Source organism: Hoplias malabaricus, chromosome 14 (genome assembly GCF_029633855.1).
Source record: "Hoplias malabaricus isolate fHopMal1 chromosome 14, fHopMal1.hap1, whole genome shotgun sequence".
NCBI lineage: Eukaryota > Metazoa > Chordata > Actinopteri > Characiformes > Erythrinidae > Hoplias > Hoplias malabaricus.
This window is the reverse complement of record NC_089813.1, coordinates 31183219-31205422: the sequence shown is the minus strand read 5'-3', so window position 1 is coordinate 31205422 and position 22204 is coordinate 31183219. Positions and strand designations below refer to the sequence as shown.

Below are 22204 nucleotides of genomic sequence, written 5' to 3'. Positions count from 1 at the left end.
GTGTCTCAGATTATACTCGGCTACGTAGCTGCATTACGGAGGTTTATATTGTCGGATGAATTCGATTCGATCACATTTACAAGAATAAAGGTACCTCTAAATTTGACTTTAGCTTATTGCTAGACTATTGTCATGAATAATGTTGGTTATTTAGCAAGATACTGTCATCACAGTCAGTCATAACGGTGTTTTACCGCGGCGTTGTTCAGCTGTTGTCCACCAGTGACGTCACGGTTGCGTTCAAGAATTTCCGTAGCGAGCTCGGGTTTTTCCGTCAATTTAATAAAATTGTCAGTTTTAAAGCAAATTAAGCAGCTATTTTCATTTTAATTCATACTTATATATGTCAGTAACTAAAATAATGTGAAATATTCATGGGGGTCCATTAAGTGGTGCTTAGCCTTTAAATCATGAAATAATAAACAAGAATCGGCGGACTTTGCTTCAGAGTTAAACTCTTCTTTTTGTTTGCCGTTGTGTAGCCAATTTATCAAGAGCTTTTCCACCGGGGCCACTGAGATTGTAATTGGACACGCTGCTATGGGTGGTGCGCATGCGCAGACCATGCCTACCGAGTAAGAGGAGGGAACGGCGGCATACCTATGAACACGAGCTGGCGGACCACATGCACGACTGAAGCTCTGATGTACACGAGCGTGGAGAGAAACAAAAGAGAGTTCGTGTCCAGAGTGTTACAGCGAGTCAAACAAGCAGGTAAGTGGAGAGAAACAGATGGAGATAGGCGCGAAAACATAAGTTTTCTTTTCCCCCACTGAATAAGCTAATTAGTTAGCCAGCCCGAGTGTACTAGCGTTAAGTGTTAGCTCAGCATCCTTGGACTCTTCAATGTAAGCGGAGTAGTGCGGTTAAGAACGGCTCGTGTGTTTCTCACATTTATATACACCCGGTATAAAAGCCAAGGTCTCCTTAATGAACTTTGTATTCTATAATTAAAAAAGAAATACGTCTGTAACGGCAGCTCTTTCTCGAGTCTCGGTTCCGCTGTGAGTGTAAGGTTACTTTACCTGTGCGCGTGGGTTAGCTGTGGTTCGGGGTAAGAGAATGGGCGACTACGTGGCACATTTTCCAGTAAACCGCTGGGTGTATTAGCCTGAGTTGGTCCTAGTACTGGGAGAGCTGGTGGTGTGTTGCGGGTATCTGGCTCTTATTTGAGCCATTTGACTGAACAGAGAAGACAAGCTGATGATTCAGTCTCCTCTGTCTCGCCATAACGAGCGAAAGTCAGTCACGAATTTCACGTGCTTCCTCTTGTACTACGTAGTTGGTGAATGACGTTCAGTTACTTTGAAACCACGCCACGTGTGGGGACACCCGCTTTCTAAGGAATGAGCCCCTTCTCTTCTGAGAAGGCTAATTGCAGGGTGTCCGTCCAGGTCACAATGACCCTTGGTACTCGGGGAAATATTAAGGTCATGTCCTAGTATTGGATGATAAGTAGGTCTAGGGTATCAAAAGCGACTTCCTTCTCTAATAGAAGGTTTTGTACCCCTCTAGTGAACCCTTAAAAATTCAGTGTGGTGTCACTGGGCTCATGTGTTTACTCAAGAGCATCTTTTTTTTTTTCAAGCTCTTCTATTGAGATGACCTTAACTATGCCTAGTTTAGTGTGTGTGTGTCATGAGGTAACCGAATGCTCTGGCTATAAGTGTCTACTGAATTGTTTGCGTAGCATATGTTAATGACACATGGTAGCCTAAATATATGCAATATTTATATACATTGTTACAGAAATGTATATTTTACTTGAATTGAAATATATAATGTGGTTCATGTTTGCTGAACTGTATTGGGTCATAAATCCCTGGTTGTGATTCATATTTGCTGAAAGGGTTTGTGCTCTTCAGTAGTGTTCTGAACTGAATTGACTTTGCTGTGTCCTTCCTTTAAATACAAAGTAAAAATGTCTGGTGAGCGCAACCTTGATTGGACTCAGTGAATGTCTGGTGTGTTCAGCTGCCAGAAATCCCTGTCATATGTTGTAGGATAGTTTCCATGCGGTGGTTTTTCCGTGTTGGACTTGGAAAGGGCTAAGCTAATTTAGGATAACTCTTGTTCATTTGCCAGGTGGATGTCCAGAAGAACCTGGTGTGAGAAATTTGTTAACTTGATAAACATGTTATTCAGTCATAAGATTTGGAGTAAATGGTTAGTCTATTAGTGTTATGAAATCTGTGTTAAAGGGTACAGTTGCTGATGCTCCTTACCCATGAATCTCCTTTTTTGGCAGGGAAAAGGGCATCCCCCCCATATCCATTAAATCAGTGTTTTTCTAGAAGATCCTTCTGCAGTGTGTGTGTAGCATAAAGCTCCAAGACACAAGGTGTTAACTTGTGACATCCCTATAAGGATATGCTCAGTTTAACAGGCCCCAGTGCTCTGTGGATGTGGACCAAGACAGACACTGTCCTTGAAGTTAATCCACTGCCAGTTATTAACATTAACAGGCACAAGACCCACAGCTTCTCTCAGTGTTACTGGTACAAAGTTCAAATGTTTAACTTTCTCTGAAAGTTAAAGCTAGGAAGGGATTTAGCAGAGAAACAAGTGCCCACCCCCCCCCCCCTCTCGGTCTTTTTTTAATTTTATTTTTTTATTTTTTCCTGTTACATGTTCTGCCAGAAGAGCATTTATTGACAAAGTGCAGTACAATTAATGTCTGTTACTCAATTAGTAATACAACACTCTTGGTTCCGATTACTATAGTGTGCTTCGGTCCCACATTGTGTGGGAAAGAACTGACCTAATTAATGTGCTTTCCTGGAAATCACAGATCTCTGGTCTCTTAGATAATTGCTCAGTTAAAAAGTTCTCCATTTTGGGATAGTGAGGTCAAATCTAAAGGGCCAATGCTGCACCGACTCCATGAGATGAGTGGCTTTTAGGTCTCTCTCTCTCTCTCTCTCTCTCTCTCTCTCTCTCTCTCTCTCTCTCTCTCTCTCTCTCTCTCTATCCAAGTAACACAGAGCATGAAAAAGAACCGCGGTCAGATGAGTAGCTGAAACGTCTATCTGCAGGGAATGCCGAAAGGAGGCAGTATCAAAATGCAGAAGTACTCCCAGTCTATTTCATCACTTACAGCAGCAGCACAAACTTCTGTATGGAGCTGTTAAACTCCAAGGTGCTGCTGCTACTGTTCTGAAGGGTTCACGTCCCAGTACAGTTCCCCTAGACCAGTTCAGACAGCATAGCAATCTTCATTAGCTAATGCTGTGCCTTACGAAAAGAAAAGTACAAGTGGTGTTGTGTTACTAAAGCGGTGGTTTACTACAGAGCAAACGGCATGCTCCCTGTCTCAACAGTAGAGAAAAAGCATTTTGCCTTCATGACAGATATGGTCAAGTCACACCCGTGAGCCATATTTTTGCGTGACTATCCGTTTTATTGAAAACTGGGAGATTAAAATGCGTGTCTGCAGACGAGCTATTTCCCGGAAGTCCACGTTGGAAGCACATAGCCGAAGCCTTTACACTGTTCTTAGAAGCACTTTATTACATACACTGTAGGTCGGTAAATTAATTTGACATGTTAAGTCTTTATTTTGATAAATAAAATTCTTTCTGACATCTTTTTTGCTTTGCTTTACAACAGTTTTTTTTTTCCTCCCCCAATGGTCAATTATGGGGAAATGTTAAGACACCCAGTGAAAACCTTTGTCTTAAACGTACATGGACATTTGATTTTCATTTGAATATTGAGAGATGAGGTTGAGCTAACACACAAAACTGAATGTTCTGTTTATAAAATGTTCACAAAACATTTTTCAGAACATGTATTGTATCATATCACCATTCAGCTAAAATATATTGAGATATGATTTTTTTTTTCTTCTCCTCTCCCCATATCGCCCAGCCCTACTAATGACTGAAGGATTTTTATTTATTTTTTATTTTTTAAACATATATATATATATATATATATATATATATATATATATATATATATATATATATATATATATATATATATATATATATAATTTGCACAAAGTACTAGATGTACAGGAGTTTACACAAGAGGAAGCACTTTGTTTACAGTTTAGTGGCACAGCTATGAGTCTATTGTTATGCAGGAAAAGAACATTATTTTATTTAAGGAGCATTATTATTTAATATGCCAATAGTTATTTTTGAGCAATGCCTCATGTACATCTACAGCTGAATGTTAATAAAAGTCCCTGTGTGACATTTGGGACATTTAGCTTTGACTCAGAAGTGCCTTTGTTATCTCATAAAGAAAAATATTGAGATGTATATCACCACTCAGCTAAAAATATCGAGATATTATTTTTGGTCCATATCGCCCAGCTCTAGTGGCATTAAATAGATTTTTGCATAATTATCTGGGTTCATGTGACCCTTGAATTTTGTAAGTATCACAGAGCTGAGTCAGCAGCCTTACTCAACTGTTTTTCAAGCTCTTATGCTCAATATTAATCTACTTCGGTTATAGAAGATGAGTAGTTGAGCAGGGGAAGTGGAGTGCTGAAGAAACTTTGCCATAAAAAGCAGGCATCAGAAACCCTGTCCAGATATGTGATTGATAATGATATTGCTGTAATCTACATTTGCACATACATGGTTTGTAAATTTTGGAAGACCTTATAACTGGTCTTAATTCATTATTTTATTAACAAGCTGGATATTTTGTTTGCTGCCTGTGTTTTCCATGATTCCGTATGCCCTAGATTGACACAACTACATGACGTTTTGTCTCTGTGTGCATTGACAGTGATGTGCATGTTAAGTTTGTTTTTAGGCAAGCCAGGGAATTCAAAAATTCAATATTAGGAGATATTGAGGGGGAAAAAGAGTGAGTAGATTAGGCTGTAGTCTGTTATATTGATCTGGTCATTCATTCAACCTTCACTGAAAGTTCTGAAATTCTTTTAATCAAATTTAGATGTGCTTGAATGGGAAAATCAATACTTTCTAGAGCCCTTTTGTATGCAAATATTTTCCATGCCCCCCCCTTTAATATGGTAAGCATGTATCTTGTTTGCTTAACCAGCTCCATCTGTAAGAAATATATGTGTAACATCTAATGTGTTATTGTGGTAGAAAAATGGAAGAAACACATTTTCCCCAGTGTGTATGTAATGTCTGTGCTAGAATGATCTGTTATTCTGTAGAAGATGCCAGGTGGGGGGGGAAAGGTCATGCTTGTCTATTGTTAGCACAGAGCCAGAGGCCAACATTTTAATTTTTAGATCTAAATTATATAACCTCGTCTTTGTTTCTTAATGGGTTGCTGGTAGAGTTTTAAGCAGATAATGGTGTTTGCTGCAGGCAGACTTAATCCAGCCAAAATCCTAACTAAAGAGGAGAGCCCCTAGCACCCCTTTATGTATCTTTTTTATTTATTTGAATCTCTGTTTACATTTCTGTCCCAAAAATGGAAAACTATGTAAATACAAGCCTCGCACAACTCATGTGAGGGTACAGTGAAGTGCTGAAAGGAGCATGTGACAGTGAAAGAGAGGCAGTTGGAGTGTGATGAGAAGTGATAGAGGGACAGATTTGAATGCAGTGAGGTCTGGTGTGGGGGTGGGATTAGTGAAGAGCTGTTTTAGCTGAGATGGATAAGAAATGGAATTTGCCTGAGAAAGTGAGTGGAGCAATGCTAGGGTGAAAAGCGTAGACGTAGTCATTGCTGCCATGCCATTTTTGGCCTGGTATTGCTGATGTTCACTAACCTTTATGCTTCAGTCCACATGTTGATAGCCCAGTAAACACTGGACTGACATTGTTTGAATGATAATTCAGTTCAATGTACTACTGAACTGACAGTCTGCAGGATTGTAAAGGATGTGGGGATGCATTTCGCAGCTTCTTTTGTCATGGTGTCTGCCAAGATTGAAATGCTGTGCTGTGACTGTAAAATAGGTTCAGATCTTTTTTATGTAAGATAAGACCTTAACTACACTTAATTGCTTTAAACATTAGGTTGTAATTACGGTCTCTTACATGAGTACACTGAGACACAATACTGAATGGCCAGTGTGTTCCAATATTGCATTAGGTTTTTAAGAGCAGTATTGATTCTGATACTTATCCAGCTTCATTGCAATGCCCTAAACAAATTAAATTAAATGGCCAGATATTGGGTAAATTGGCCTTTTCTGAATTATAGTGAGGCTTTGTTATTGAAAACCTAGCTAATTTAATTTAAAACAGCAAAGCCAGAATTTATTACAACTTTTGATGTGGTTGTTTTTCAAATTCATTTAATTTAGTGTACTTTTGATGCCACCAGCCAGCTATGTGATAACTGGTTTGTTTTAAAGCTCTTTTTTTGAGTGTGTCAAGTTCCTGCCATGTTCATGTACAGATGTATATTTAGTTCCTTGTTAGTGACTCGTTATTTCATTTGAGTAGTCTGAAGTAGCACAGTGCCGCCAGCCTCATGAGACATGTAGGTCGACCTGCTGCTTCCTTTGGAATCGTTGGTAATGCAGTACTGAAGAGCTTAAGCGTAACATACTGGAATAGAAAACAAACTTTAGCCCTGTCAAATGATCTGACAGACATCGGTATTAGCAAGAATTGTGAGCAGAGTGCTGGTGAGAGGGCGGCAATCCTACTCAGAAGGCATGCTTGTCCTTACTTGAACTACCAGTTACAGTTTGAGGAATCGCTGGGGATGGAACTGGTAACTAGATCATTTTTACTAACTTGCTGTTTATTTAAATCTTAGGCATAACTTATTAATATATTTTAATCATAGGAAGGTTTTGAAGATTATAATCACATGCGCGTTGTTACAGCTCTCTTTCTCTCATATAGCGGAAGTACAGCTTCCTTTTATGATGATGCAATAGGTGTTTGTTTTTTTCTTCAGTTGTTGCTGTTAGGCCTGTGGTTTGAGATTTTATATGGCAAATATATTTTGCAAAGGTAGACTAATTTGTTATAAGCAAACTGGCCAATCAGCATTACCCCTTGGCCCACGGTGCCATGGTCTGTCGGCTGGGAGCAAATAGTATAATTATCCTGTATCATGATGTACATTGTCTAAGCCCCCAGACTGAGTGGTATAAGAAGTTCTGAGGAGGTCATTGTCTCCAACCAGTTGTAGTATAGTGTAAGCAATTTCATGATTGTTCTAACATTTTCACTGTACTATATTTGAGATACCAATCTGACTGCTTTTCCTCTAAACTAATTCCAGTGTTTGCAAAGAAGAATTGAATGTGTAACACTGATGCAACTGCTTTTCATTATGTAAATGATGGACCATAGGCTACATTTTGTGAAAACACTTTCCAGCAGGGATTCCTTTGTCTCAGTGGAACTGCAAGACTTTTTTGAAGGCAGTTTTATTAGAGTCCCAAGGATTGTATTCATTCTCATATTTAATGAATTAATTAAAATTACATATTGTTTTATACTTAATGAGTGTTAGAAAATGGCAATTTTCAAATCTCAAGCCCGTGATGGAACAGGCATTATTGCTGATTAATGCAACTAATAAACATTCAGCACTTTGTTAGAATGCTGTCTTTAAAAATGTGAAAATCAGTCATTTTCATGAAGCCATGAAAAATAATAAAATATCTTGGGTTAACTTTGAATTCTTGTCCCCTACTCTGGCATGATTGTAGCTCTGGGTAATGTGAGAGTGGCTATATGTTCTCCAAACAGAGCAGGCTGCAAGCCCAGTCGTGACATGGCAGTCACCTCACTGACCTTGTCATTAAAACACACCCCTTGCACAAACCCACCTCTCTTCTCTTTGCTTCTGTTTGGAGCAGGCATATGGTGTCAAAATAGGTTCCAGACAGTCATTGGCTGCTAAAGTTAAGCCTCGCCCACCCAGCCCATTCTGCACACCCTAACACTGATTGGAAAATTACTCTAAGCTTCTATGACGAACTTTGCATTACTAAAAGACACAATTGTTAAAAATAGTTGATATGGCTTACCTCTGTTTGCCGGTCTGTCTTTTACCAATCCGATTGGCGCGCTCTTGCTGATGTAACTGGGTGGGTTGGGTTTAATTTCCGCAGACAACGACTGTCTAGGTCCTGACCCCTGTCAAAAGTGAGAACCTTCTGGAGGCAAAGCGAGACAGAAGCGCAACTGAGAAAAGGCCTAATGAAAACAGAAACGTATTCTTTAAGAATTTTAAACTCCAAATAGACGATTGTATAGAGAAATATTCTTATTACAAACCTGTTTTTATATGTATTCTCAATTATAAAATTTTATTGGTTATGGATTCTGTTTTTTGGTTCTCAGAACTTTAGAACCTATTTTGATGCCATACAGGCACATCAGTCTCCATCCTCAGTTAACATAATCTTCCTTTATTCATGATATTGGGCCTCTTTCCTTAGCAGCAAGATACAGTCAGCTTTGTTTTCAAAAAGCTTATCAGTGCAGAAAAGAGAGGCTTCCATTGAAACGGGCCCTTTTTATGTAATGTGAATTACAAAGTGCCTTGTGTGAGAATTACACAACTTTAGCCAGAATATGATACACAATGGATAAGAAGATGCAAATGTTAAGCACCAAAAGTATTGCCACTTGTAAATGATTATTTAGTGCATTACTCCATGGTTTGGTCTTTAATCAGTTCTTATGTTCATTGGGGTGGGAGGCTTTAGTTTAAACTGTGTTTGTGTGTAAACACACACAGCAGGTTAAACGACACAGCAGGTGTTGAGTAAGATGCACTCAACACCACAGTGCAGGAGCCTTTATATAAAACACATAAATGTAGTCATTTAGTGTCTGAATGTTTTACTGAAACATAGTGATAAATAATTACAAACATTGCTCAAACACTAGCTGCGTTCCAAAGCCTAGGCTGCGGCCGAACTTGGCTGCATACTGTCATTAATGAAGCTATGACACTGTTCTTCATTATTCCACATTGGACCTCGGTTCATCTGTTGTGAAACACCTCTGTCTAGAGCAATGTTTTAATATCCTGCTATAATATATAGCTAGCTACATTCCCCAGCAGGACTGAGGTTGAAAAACAGACTTGGACTTTGTAGTGGGGTTGAGGTTCGTGTTTTTACAGGGTTACAGATACAGGGGTGTTGGAGGTGAGTGATATTTTAGATGCTACTAGACACTTGTGGACATGGATGCTTGTTCGATTAGTGTCTTGTTTCATTCTTTGCCTGGATGAGAGAAGTGCAGAAGGTAATTACGTGTTGGAGTGAAGCACTGAATATATTTATTTATTTGTAAATAAATCCTATCAAAATCCAACAGCTATGACTGGCAAGGAGAGTAATGCAAATATCCAGATCACATTTCAAGGGTTGAGACTAACTGCTCTAGCTGGCAGTAGGAAGTCATAGATTCACAGCTTTGTTTGTGCATAGCACGCCCCTCTATAGTGAAATGGTAGTAGCACAAGTAGTTCTGCCAGACACATCGGATTACTGATATAAAGCCTTGATATTGTCAGAAAAAGATCTCAGCTCTTTAAACATCACTAATGGAGATTCCTCAAGTGCATTATTTGGGAAGACATGTCACAGTCATTACTTAAATTGGAGAGGCCAAATGGGTACATTTCTCTCTTGCTTTGTAAATTTGTCCTTTCAACTGCTCCAAAATGTGCCGTTGCCGCCTTTTAGAGTTTTTTTTTTAGTAAAATCCATGTTATAAATACATTTTCTGTCTTTTTTATTTTTGTCAATTATTTAAAAACTTTTAAATAACTTTAAAAAAAAAATGTATAAACATGTTGAAGGGTATTTGTATATATATATATTTTTTTTTCCTGGAAGCGTCTGTCTCACAAGAAGCATTCAGTGACCTGAGCTTCTCAAAGTTCTTGGTGATCAGACATTTCTTGTACAACCAGTGGAGACATGCTCAAATACACACAGCTCAGCTCTTCAGTTTTTCTTGAATCAGCAGTTGGTCATCCATTGTCTTGAGCCAAGCACACTACGCTTGTCTTATGAGGACATTGATTATTGCACATAGGTGGGCTGCCTGGTTGTTTTACATATGCATATACAAGAAAACAAATGCAAACTGCAGTGTGGTACACTGTCTGCTTTTATACTGCTGCTTTGTTATAAATGGAGTCACATGCTTCTGCTATGGTAACCATGCTTAGTTATTTTGTCTAGCCGTTTGTCAGTGTGTCCAGATACTGAGCAGGTTTCCTGTTATAGCCCAGTGTGCAGTATATCCATGTCAAAAGGCCATCTTTAGTACGAAAATCTGACAATAAAGACCACATGAACCCTCATGCAGTCATATATTCCAGTGGAACAATGCTTTTTGTGTGTGTGTGTGTGTGTGTGTGTCTCAGACAATTCTCTATTATCAAGCTGCCGTAGATATAAAAGTGGATGTATTTTGTTTAGTTTTCACTTCTGAACACCACAAACTGTGGTTCTGTCTGCCAGGAACTCGAAGCAAAATGTGATAAGCAGAAATAAGACCCCTGGGTAACTATAGTTGTTTTGAAGTATATCATGAAGCAACTCAAATTATAAGTTAAGATGTTAGGTTTAATGTGTTTTCGGTATGTTTGGTGCCAAACATGTCAATAGTTTAGTTTATAATGGTTATAGCCAGATTTTTATGGTATCCTGTGTTTCTTCTGAAATTAAGGATAATAGTGCAGTACTATTGTTTGTTCCTCTGGGATTAGATGTTGGGACATTTGTGGCAATCGACCACTAGAACATTAGTGAGGCCGATAAATGATGGGCCAAATAGACAAATGTTCATAGAATTTGAAAGTTTCACAATGATTGGGTGAATATAAAAATACAGAAGGAGCATCCTCCAAACACTCAGACTTTGCAAGCAAATATGTTTTATGGTTCACCACATTGTGCTAAGCTTTGTGAGAGGGTTGTCAAATGGATCAAAAAGAACATTTTCTCAGTGCCACCTGGCACAATATTTAGACCTTTCATCATCTTTCAAATAATTAAATATTGTGAAATGTTTAGGAAATCCTGAGAAATCTCAGTCCATAAAGATCAGGGATGGAAAAACCTGGTGGCACGTGATTGTTCCAGGGAATTAGCTTGACTGGCCGGTCTGCAGACCAGATCAGTCTTGTATCATGAAGAGAAGCAGACAATGGTGACACCAAGACGGTTGAGTAGCTAAAGACATGCAAGAATGGGCATAAGCTCCTGTTCCCAAACTTCTTCAACTTGTCTCTTCAGTTCCCAAACAAATACTTTATTGTAAACATTCTTTAGTTATATTTACTTTATGGTCAAGTTGGTGACTGGATGAAAGAAGGGGGGGGGTCATTTTATTTTAATAGGAATAATGACAATGCTTTCTCCTAATGGCTGGAAGTTGCTTTCACTGTGACCAAAATAGATGTTAAACTTTCACATTCCATGTGTTTAGGCTAGTTTCATTGACTTTGGGGGGGGGGGGGGGGGGTTTAAATGACCACTTATACAAATAAGTACACAGAACCTGTGTACATTGGCAAAGCATCTGTTTGTTTGATTTGATAAAGGCCAAGTGTGTTCTTCACATTTAACAGCCTCAAAGGTCATGTGTATATTTTCATTCTCTTTCTTTCTTTATATATATATATATATATATATATATATAAAAAAAAAATTTTTTTTTGATTGAAGCTTTCATGGTCACATAAAATTTGGATACTTTTGTTTTGTGGATTTACTACATTGTAACAACATGAATGATAATTGTGAGGTGTCTTGTTTATATATTCTATATTTGATGACTTGAAGGGTTTATAACACATTGGACTGCAGTGAAAACCCTCTTAGGTTTTAATTAAAACCTATGTTTGGTTAAATGTATTTTTCTACTGGTTTTTCATGTGTTTTGTGTGATTGTAGAGAATGTGATTCTGTTGGGTATACTCTTGCCCATTCACACATTCCTTAGAAGAATATGGATGTAACCTGGGAGCTTGTTAAATTTGTTTGGGTGCGCTTTGAACCCTAAGTAAACTCTTCATTGGAGAACCAGAGAAATCTGGTGTCATTCTTGTTTTCCTCTTTGCATAATATATAGAGACACATTTCCTCCAGAGAAGGGTTCAGATTGCTAGGTTTTACAGCCAAGACCCTGATAGCCCTTTTCCCCCCAAAAGAACTCTTAATTGCTGTTTTGGAGTCTTGGAACCTTGGTGTTCTTCAGTGAACCTGCCTGCATTTCCACCAGTCGGTTTTTTAGCGTTGCTGTGGCTGAAGATATAGGGCTGGATATAAATGGATAGTTATATATAAAAACAGGAACATGTCCAGCTCCACTGTTGGATAATGCTTTGAGTGCCTGTGCTCTGCAACAGGTTAATATTGAGGAGTTGAGTCTAGTGCTTATTACATTTTCTGTTTCTGTCCAATTACACTTAACATCCTGATGTCGACATTCACATTCAGGTTGACCTCAAATTAGCCAAAGAAGCTTTTGTTTGTGGGATTATTGGGAGACTTGATCATGGATTTTTGTGCGTGCATGTCTGTCTAATATGGTTAACAATGTAACACTGGCAGCTCCTGCTGTAAGATAGTGTTCTAAAGTTTGATCTTTTGTACCGTTTCCATACGTTGTAGTGCAGGGCTGTTGTAATGATGCTTCTGGGCCAGGGTAGAATCTTATCTGCAGAATTGCATAACATGTCTCTCCCACAACTGCTTGTGTAGAGGTTAAAGAACAACTACCTTGTTATGCTTTAACAATGGTTAATAAGTTTGGGCACTTTTTTTTTTTTTTAATTGCAGGCCATTATGTAGTGGTAATGTTCAAACTTTAGCTGTAATGGTCCAGCTACATTCTGTTTACAGCATGTAATCATTCATTCGATTATAACTTCTGAGATCCTTGGTTGAAATAGAAAAGATGTGAGCAGTGCAGATTCTTTAGGTAGTAAACTATTTTTAGTTTCACACTGGACTGTAAACATGCAGGAATTAATGACTTTGGTGTGGGTTCCTTCATTTCTGCTGCATGCTTTGTGAAGAGATGTGTCCCCTCTCACAGCTCATTTGTTCACGACACAGACAGTATTTTATACTGGCTTTGTTTTTGTTTGACCAGTTGTGCTGTAAGAGCTTTTTGTTGTCCTATTCACTGAATTTTATTTATTTATTTTCTCCTCGTCTTTTCGCAGGCTGACAAGTGTGACGTTCTGAGTCGCCTTTTTCTGCTCCTGACCCGTGTGTAAAAGTGTGCAGCGATGCCGCCAGCAACAGGTGGACCAGTGGGTTACACACCCCCAGAAGGTGGCTGGGGTTGGGCTGTGGTAGTGGGAGCCTTCATCAGCATCGGCTTCTCCTACGCCTTCCCCAAATCCATCACAGTCCTCTTCAAAGACATAGAACAAATCTTCAATGCTACAAGCAGCGAGGTCTCCTGGATCTCCTCCATCATGCTTGCGGTCATGTATGCTGGAGGTCAGTCAAACTTTGCCTTTTCTTTCTTTTTTTTTTTTCCAGTTTATCTCACTTGCTTGTGTGTCTTCTCTTTCCTTCCTCCCTTCACCCGGTGTTCCACTACAATGGGGGGGGAAAAATAATCGGACAAACACAGCTGTGCTTAAATCTTTGACCTCCTGTCATCTTATGTTACTGGGAACATTATTTTCATGTGGGTTGGATATTTTTCTGGATTTCATATCTTGGTTATATGGTATTGAAAGATTGTGTAGATCTGGTTGTATTTAAAGGAATGTCTGATCATCTTACATGAACTAGAGGGTGTCTTACAGGAGAGTTACACAGTTCTCATTTTTGTCTTTGTTTTAGCTACTCTTCTGTATGTTTTAGATTTTTTTATTTGTGTACTTATGTATTTCTGCCCTCACTCTCTGTTCTCTCTGCCATTTTTTCTGTTTGTTTTTTAATAATCACAGCAGAAAATCAATAAGTTTGGCAAGTGTCATACAAGCTCTGTAAACAAAATAGTTCTGTTTAGTTTTCTACTTCTCTAAGGTTGTCCACCTGCCAGGATCCATCATGATATTTACATCAGTTGGAGATAAAATATAAAACCATACAGTGCTGCTAAAACAGATTTGGACTTGCTGACCTAATAGCACCCAACTATAATAATACCTGCTATTATTTGCTTGTGTGTTTCCAAGTATAGAACAGAACAGGTTTTGGGAATGTTGTATTGTAAAACAAGACCCAACCTTATCCCAATAATATGAAGTTGTGGTACAGTCCCAAAATTACTGTCCATCTTTGATGGTACCAAAATGTCTCAAATTCTTGTAAATGTGATCAAAGTTGAACTCGAATTCATCCGACACTATAAACCTCTGTAATGCAACTACATAGCCGAGTATAATCTGAGCCACTGAGTTTAGCGAGTCAAGCTAACGTTAACTAACACCAACTAAAACAGGCGAAGTGAGTGTCCTTACCCTGTTTACCTCCATGTTACAGAGGCTCTTGAACACTTTTCGTTGGTGTCCTTACATGCCCATAGTGTTGGAAAAGCGCCAGTGAAATGAGCTACAGATAACGGAGTGAGCGCATGGTCCTTTCCAAAGTGCCCGTTTAAAGTTGACAAATTTAGTCCATTTTCTGGATATTTTGGGATCTTTGGGTCATTTGTGCACAGTGAATGATTGCAGCCAAAAACAACACACCTTTTCCTCATTTTGCATTAAATTAAGTGCAGCTTCTAGAGTCGTTGTCCACCATCTACGTCACAGGCAAGACGCCTATTAGAGTTTCCAAACACCGTGGGGGGTGGGGACCAACGGTCTTTTAAACCTTATTCCTTGAATTAGTAAGAAATAACATGTTTTCTGACTATCAATAAACACAAGTTAGGAACTCAAATTCCACTGTATTTATTTGTTTGACACTTTCATATAGCTGGTGCTTAGCTTTTAAATGGTCCTCATTCCTGTAGTGACAATGATAAAATGGTGTGGATCGGACACAGTTATTGTACCTGCTGGAGATTTTAAATACCAACCCCATCATCACTGCTTGAGTGAATGGACCACGTGCACAGGCGAGAAGGTAAAGGCACATTGTGCAATTGGTCCATAGTCCACCAGAACCAAACAAATACCAAGATGTGGCTGTGGGCTTTTTAAATAGTTTTTCACAACTCATTTCATCCACTCCATGCATTTCATAAGTTTGACGTTGCATTTCCACAGGCAACTGAATATGGCAGATTTTGTGGTGGTTGTCCAGGGTAACATGGATTTTCTGTGAAACTCAGTTCTGACACATGGTGGGTGTGAGTTTCAGTAACAGAGATGTGACAGTCTCGAAATGAGTATGTAGTTTACCAATCTCTGGGATTTTTTTTTTTTCTCCAGTATTATCAAATAAGTATCCCCTGTGTGGCATGACCTGAGAACTACAATGCCCCTAAGTCGCTAGGCAGGACTACAGCGTCCGCAATATCAGTTGTAAAATTCAAGTAAAACTTTTGCAACAGGAAATTGGTGGTACACGCTGCCATTTTGAAAGCTGATGCCCAAATAAACTGTGTTCTGAATGAATAATTTGTATGAGATGAATCTGTAGTATGACCTCAGTCTGGTGAACTACCTACTCAGCGTTACTTACACAGGGAGGGCCTCACAAAATCTCCTGTACATGAGTTACTGCACGTAGCCTTTATTCCACTCGGAGGCACTCGCATGAATGAATGAATGTGTTGACACTAAAGCCAGGGCCAGAGAGCAGGGAGGTTTTTGGGATGTAAGAGACCTTTTTATGAATCAGTTTATCCTCCAAGTCAACTACATTGAATTGTGTTGTTTGGGTGTTTTTCACCTTTCTTCCTCCTTCTTGGTGGTGGGTCTCCTCTAAATGCCTTGTTATTGAGACACTGAAATAATTTACAACGAATGAGTGGTTCTTGTATACATAACTAGGGCCTGTATCTAATTATGTAATAGCTAACATTTAATATATTTTAATGGAGAAGTGCAGCATCATTTAAAAAAAAAAAAAAAATTACTGACAGTGGATTTAGACAGACGTGGTCATGGATAATCCCTAGTATAATAATACTTGGCCTCCTTAGATTAAACACTTCCTTTTTTGGGTAATACTTAAGTTCATTTAATCATCCAGTTTTCTTTGAATGTGTGCAGTGTGGTGGGGTATTTTTTTTTTTTAAAATCTTCATTTAGTTTCTTTGTCCTCACAAAAAAGCACTTTGTGTTTCTATTTGGACAGATTTACATACATGGAAATGCTTTATTGGTGTAGTTCTTGGGCTGCCTTAATGGAGTCTAAACAATACTGATGTTTAGAGAGAAGAGGCTATGATTTTGATGCAGTGTACTGGGAAATAGTAGATTTTGGAAGCAATTTGCACCTGCATAAAGGAGGAGTTAACTGGAAGTGTGATTTGATAGAATACAAGGTGTAAATTGAATAAAGTAAATTTAGTAACTCTTTCCCCTAGGACCAAATGTTATCTGATTTAGATTTTGTGCATGTTTCAGTTAAATCTCTCAAACCTAAATTTGGGGATTTTGGGTCATGTTTTAAATACAAAACTCAAATAGGATTTGGCATTTAAAACAGAAAACACATGGAGTGACTGACTCAAAAGGAGTCAAACACCATCTCTAGCGCGTTGGGCCCAGCAGTGCTTTTTCAGTTAAGACTGGAGGAGACACAGCAGAACTAATTTAAAAAGCTAATTTATATTTATCCATTATGAATTACACTGGTTGTTAACTTGGTATGTAACTTTCATTACAGTGACCTTTTGTTGATGGGCAGCTGACACAATGCTGAGCAGTTTGACTAATGTTTCATTGTAAACAGTATATAAATAGAGTACATTTCAATTGCTTGGAGTGCAGATTACAAATTTAAAATGTCTATACATAAACTTTACGCTTAGCACTCTGTGTGATTTTAATCTAGTCACTTTATCAGTTTGTTTGGTATAAAATATTTCAGGCAGGTATATGCAAGTAGAAACTAAACACAGTAATGAGGTGTGAGCATGTGTGAGCATTTTGAGGAGTTCCGTTTAGAAAGCATTTATGGTATGTTGGAAGCAATGCTTTTATAAGGCTGAGCTCTGCGGTGAAAAACCAGACTGACATAACTAATTCCCCAGAAGCTTATCAGAGTTTACATCTTCCCATTTTAATAGTGGTTTTATTTGTGTGTGTGCGCGTGTGTGGGGGGGGGGGGGGGAGATCACTGGGGCCATTGTCCTGGCTTAGAATGGGAAGTTTGTTTGGTACACTTGTGGCACAGAAGGCCTGTCAGAATACATTAGTGCTTTTGATGGGAGGACTTTCCTAACCTGTGGCTGGTTGTTACCAAGCTTGTGTTGGCTTTCCATGAAATGGTTAACGGTTGGTGTTTTTAAAGCAGGTACTCAATTGTCATGATGAAATCTGTTTGAATTACTGCTGGTATGAAATTAGACTACAAAGGCACCTCTGAATTTGCCAATGGGTTGTAACTTAGTTAATTAAGTGTTTTTTTTTTTTTTGGTTTTTTTTAAGCTTGGGATGGAATTTGAAAATATACAAAATCTTACAAGCAGAACCTGCCCATCTCTGATTTACTTTAAATTAACAGCTGGAGCTGAAACTTCTGTGCGTTTAGTCTTGCCTTTTCTTTTAAAGAGTCTTGTGACTATTTGTTTATATTTGGTGCCTGGAGAGAGTCAAAGAATGACGAATGACTCTTCACAGGAAGGAAGACCATATTTAGCACAATGACTTGCGCATTTTGTACTCCCGCTCTAAGCCCTTCAATTCAGCTTCATATTTAGTACAGAGGCATTTCACTGCCATCTAGTGTGGAACGCTTTTAATGGTAACTTAGAGTTTGTCTAGCCCTAACTGTGCTGCAGATTAGAGAAAGACGTGGTTCTTCCCTAAAGAGGTTTTTTAACGCAAATAATTGGACTATCCAGTAAATGCAAATTGTTATCCATAAAGAGGAGAATGTATAATTATTATTTTTTGTTTACTTTATTCAGTTTAAGGATTGTGGCTGACTTGTGCAGGTTCAGGACTTTACAACATTAATGTCCACTTTGGATTAATTATTACAAAATGTTTGTAGAGGGGAAGATGTATGTCTTTAAAAAATGCCAGTTGGAAGACACTTGGAAGGGCTTAGACCAATTAATAATAATAATGTGAGCTATATCACAGATCCATATACATATTCTCTCTGAAGCAACATGTGTAGCTCACTGTTTAACCTGCCTTTAACTTATCTCCCTTTTTAGGACCAATCAGCAGTATTCTGGTGAACAAATATGGAAGTCGACCAGTTATGATGATCGGAGGTTGTCTGTCTGGCACAGGATTGGTGGCTGCATCTTTCTGTAACACAGTGATGGGACTGTACTTCTGTATAGGAGTGATAGGAGGTAAGCTGACCTTGTCACCACCTAGACACATGGCAGTATTACTGACTTTGGACAGTTGTGAACTTTAGCAGAAATTACCTAAACTTGTGACAAGAATTTCAACTACTCAGACACAAAAGAATGCTTCGAGAGAAGACCCAGGCTGGCAGGAGCACATTGTCAGATCTGTTTTAGTGGAATGGGAGGTGTTGGATGTAGGTGAAACATTTGTCATCTGTCTGAGTGATTTGCTTTTCTTGTGTTTGCAGGTCTTGGGTTGGCATTCAATTTGAATCCAGCTCTGACGATGATAGGTAAATATTTCTACAAAAAGCGTCCAATCGCTAATGGCATTGCAATGGCAGGTAGCCCAGTGTTCCTGTCCACATTGTCACCGCTAAACACCTGGCTAAACGACCAGTTTGGCTGGAGGGGGAGTTTCCTGATCCTGGGTGGTGCTCTGCTTAATTGCTGTGTGGCTGGTTCCCTAATGCGGCCCATTGGACCCAAGGCCCTGCCACCCAAAGAGGCAAAGAAGGACGGGGGACCCAAAGGACAAGAAAAGAAAACAGTCATGCAGACCATCAATAGCTTCATTGACCTGACGCTCTTCAAGCACCGTGGTTTCTTGCTGTACCTCTTGGGCAATGTTATTATGTTTTTGGGCCTGTTCGCCCCACTTATCTTCCTCAGCAACTATGCAAAGAGTATGGACATTTCTAAGGAAAAAGCATCTTTCCTTCTCTCCATCCTGGCCTTCACAGACATGGTGGCACGGCCGTCTATGGGGCTGGTAGCCAACACGCGCTGGGTCCGGCCACGAGTGCAGTATTTCTTTGCTGCATCGGTGCTCTATAATGCAGTTTGCCACCTGATGGCCCCAATCTCAGTAGACTATGTGGGGTTTGCTGTGTATGCAGTGTTTTTTGGTTTTGCATTCGGCTGGTTAAGCTCCGTGCTCTTTGAGACCCTTATGGACCTGGTGGGAGCGCAGAGGTTCTCCAGCGCTGTCGGCCTTGTCACCATTGTGGAGTGTATACCTGTTATGGTTGGACCCCCAATGCTGGGTAAGCAAGTCTGGACTAGTTTTACTGTGTAACTTCCACTTGTGTAGAAGTGAAATTTAACATGTATATAATTAGTTAAAACTGCTTTAAACAAATGCTTCTCCTAACAATACGTGTAGTGGATTTGGTATGAGTGTGATGACTGAACATTGTTGCCTTTGTCTCCTGTAGGCCGTCTGAATGATGTATATGGCAGCTACAAATACACTTACCAGGGCTGTGGCATCGTCCTGGTCATAGCCAGCGTGTTCTTGTTCGTGGGCATGGGAATCAATTATCGTCTTCTGGACCGAGAGCAGAAAGAGGAACAAAGGAAAGCTGGCCAGGAACCCAAGGATGAGGAGACCAACATTGACAATGCCATTAAAGAGAGGGAGAAGGATGCAGAGAACGATGTCTCTACACCACTCGCACAAGCAGACGTAGCAAGAATGGATGGGGACACTGTATAACATGCACAGATGCACACACCTTTTCACACTCACACACACTTGCCAGCAGTCTTCCAACTGTCTTCAGGAAATAAAAATAACAAAGGGCAAACTTGTACTATAGTTAGAAAAGAGGGGAAAAAACTTAAGCGAGCACTGGATCAACCAACACGCTTAAACAATGAGGGGCATAAACTGTATCAGGGTCTTGTCTTTTTGTTTTGTAGTCAAAACAAATTACATTTGTAATTCCAATACAGTCCCTCTTTGTGATCCCAAATATTTTAACAGTTCCACTTGTAGTGGTAGTGGTAATGTTAATACCTAGACAGTATGAGACCTTTCATCTTTTTAGGCAAAAACAAGTGCATAAAATCTACCACAGTGTTTGCAGTTACAGATTTTGCTGGCTCTGCCTACCCTTGGAACATGTTTTTGTGTGTCTGGAATGTGTGGGTGTCGAACAGTACTCAGGCCGATACTTCTCAGTAAAAAGTAGGTTGAGTGGATTTTTTTTTTTTTTTTTTTGTTTTGTTTTTTTTTTTGTTTCTCCCCCCTTCTCCCTGAGGTAAATGGTCCAGTGTAATTTCATTGTAAATGGGGGTATTTGATGAAGTCAGACTTTGGTCATCACCAATTCTAGAGTGTATTCTCACTAATGCTCATATCACACTTCCACAATCACCGCGGTCATCTCTGGCTACCAGCACATGGACACTGTGCCAAACTTCAGCATACATTTGACTGGACCTTTTTACATCATCAGTTCATATGACTCCATATCCTGATTTTACATCTTCAAACGTTCCTCTTCAGGCTGCATACATAAATATATGTATTTTACTTCTCAATTTAAACATCTTAAAGGGTGACTGATTTAAAATGCCTCATTCTTCAGTGTTTCCATTATATCTCCCTGAGATAAGGTTGAAAGAATGTTAGGAACTTTTCTTTTTAATTCCTCTAATATCTGTGCCTTATTTTTTAAAGCGCTCTAATAAATTTGTCCATAGCCTAAATACTAATGTTTATAACCTGTTCCCCCCCCGCAACACCGATAATGCACCTTGCATGTGTTCTGTAACTGCTTGTAAGTACACATTTGTGTGAAACTTATGCAGCAGTTGGATGTTTTACTGTTTTCTCCAAATTTAACTTTATACCTGCTTTTTTTTTTTTTTTTTTTTTTAAACTACCATAAACATACTGTGGGTGTATTTGCATCTGTTTTTAAGGGATTGCCAGTTTAGTCTGGAGTTCTAGACTGTTTAAAACTAAAGCTGACATCCATTTAAATTTGACCAATGTGCATTTTTCTTTTTCCATTTTTATTTTGGAAATGCACCTTAGACTGAGACATTTGGGAAACTTACACTTCAGAGTAAGAATGGCTCAGTCATGAATGCTGTAGGTATTATTCAGAATGCACTGGCTTTGAGAGGATCAAGGTTTTGTTTTTTCTTTTTGGGGTCCCTCCCCCTGCCCTCCCAACTTGGAATTTATCACCAGCTAGCAAAAAAATGAATTTCTGAACCCCTTTAAGATGAGTTATGGTGTTTGCGTGCACACATTGTACCTCCCCTAGAGTTTCTTCATTCCAACATCTAAACAAGTGTGTATGACTAGTGTCCAGCAGTCAAACACCCCTTCTGCGACTTTTTTAAATCTATATAAAATGTTAATGAAGAAGTGTGTATTGTAGAAAAGATGGGCACTCAGTACTGGTTTGTGTGGAAATGTTCAAAGTGTAATTTGGTACTTTAGGATTATTTTTTTTTAAATATATAAATAACTGGTTCTAGTTTTTTTTGCTGTAGTAAATTTTCTCGTGTGCTATTTTGTATGTCTGACATTTCCAACTAGTGACTCAATAAACTGTTTTTAAAAATACACATTTAAATGTTTTCTTTACATTGGGTAATAAATGGATGCATCGGGTTTCATCTTTACAGCACATAGATCTTATCCATGATGAATAGCTTTGTTGCCTTGTTCAGGGAATACATCACCAGTAAAATAGGACTAAAGTCCTGATACCACTGAAGACACTCCTAGATACAGGACGCAAGAATCCTAAACAGTAATACGAGTGTGATACAACGCCAAAAGATAATCCCAGCTGTTAGAGAAATGCAGAATTAGTGACCATGTAAATGCCAAAAAAGGGCCAGTGAATTCTTTATTACAATCACTTCTATCCATGTGCTGCTAATTAGTGTACGTGTTAATGTTAACATTTCTGGATGCATACATTCCTGCTAATATTTATTAAATTGCCCTTTTCAAAACAGAACGTCGCCACAAAGCAGCTTTACAGAGATCCAGGTCCAAGCCTCCTCCGAGCAAGCCAAGAGTGTCGTTTCGCTGTGTACTGTACGCACACTAT

General features: G+C 39.0%; 1 protein-coding gene across 2 annotated transcripts; it reads left to right on the top strand.

Moving 5' to 3' along the window:
- Positions 1 to 583: 583 nt before the first annotated feature.
- On the top strand, positions 584 to 21687 carry slc16a1b (solute carrier family 16 member 1b). Of its 2 annotated transcripts, none has more exons than XM_066644662.1 (5): positions 584 to 714; positions 13117 to 13399; positions 18198 to 18341; positions 18590 to 19387; positions 19559 to 21687. In XM_066644662.1, the coding sequence occupies exons 2-5, from the start codon at positions 13183 to 13185 to the stop codon at positions 19837 to 19839; spliced, it is 1440 nt and encodes a 479-aa protein (XP_066500759.1). In that variant the 5' UTR covers positions 584 to 714; positions 13117 to 13182; the 3' UTR covers positions 19840 to 21687. The 2 variants fall into 2 exon arrangements, with proteins under 2 accessions (XP_066500759.1, XP_066500761.1); XM_066644664.1 differs by lacking the exon at positions 584 to 714 and adding an exon at positions 6408 to 6669.
- The last annotated feature ends 517 nt before the right edge of the window (positions 21688 to 22204 follow it).

Coding starts and splice junctions, on each gene's coding strand:
- slc16a1b (XM_066644662.1), top strand. CDS start 13,183: ATGCCGCCAGCAACAGGTGGACCAGTGGGTTACACACCCCCAGAAGGT. Junction 18,342..18,589: donor CTGTATAGGAGTGATAGGAG/GTAAGCTGACCT, acceptor TTGTGTTTGCAG/GTCTTGGGTTGGCATTCAAT. Junction 19,388..19,558: donor GGTTGGACCCCCAATGCTGG/GTAAGCAAGTCT, acceptor TGTCTCCTGTAG/GCCGTCTGAATGATGTATAT.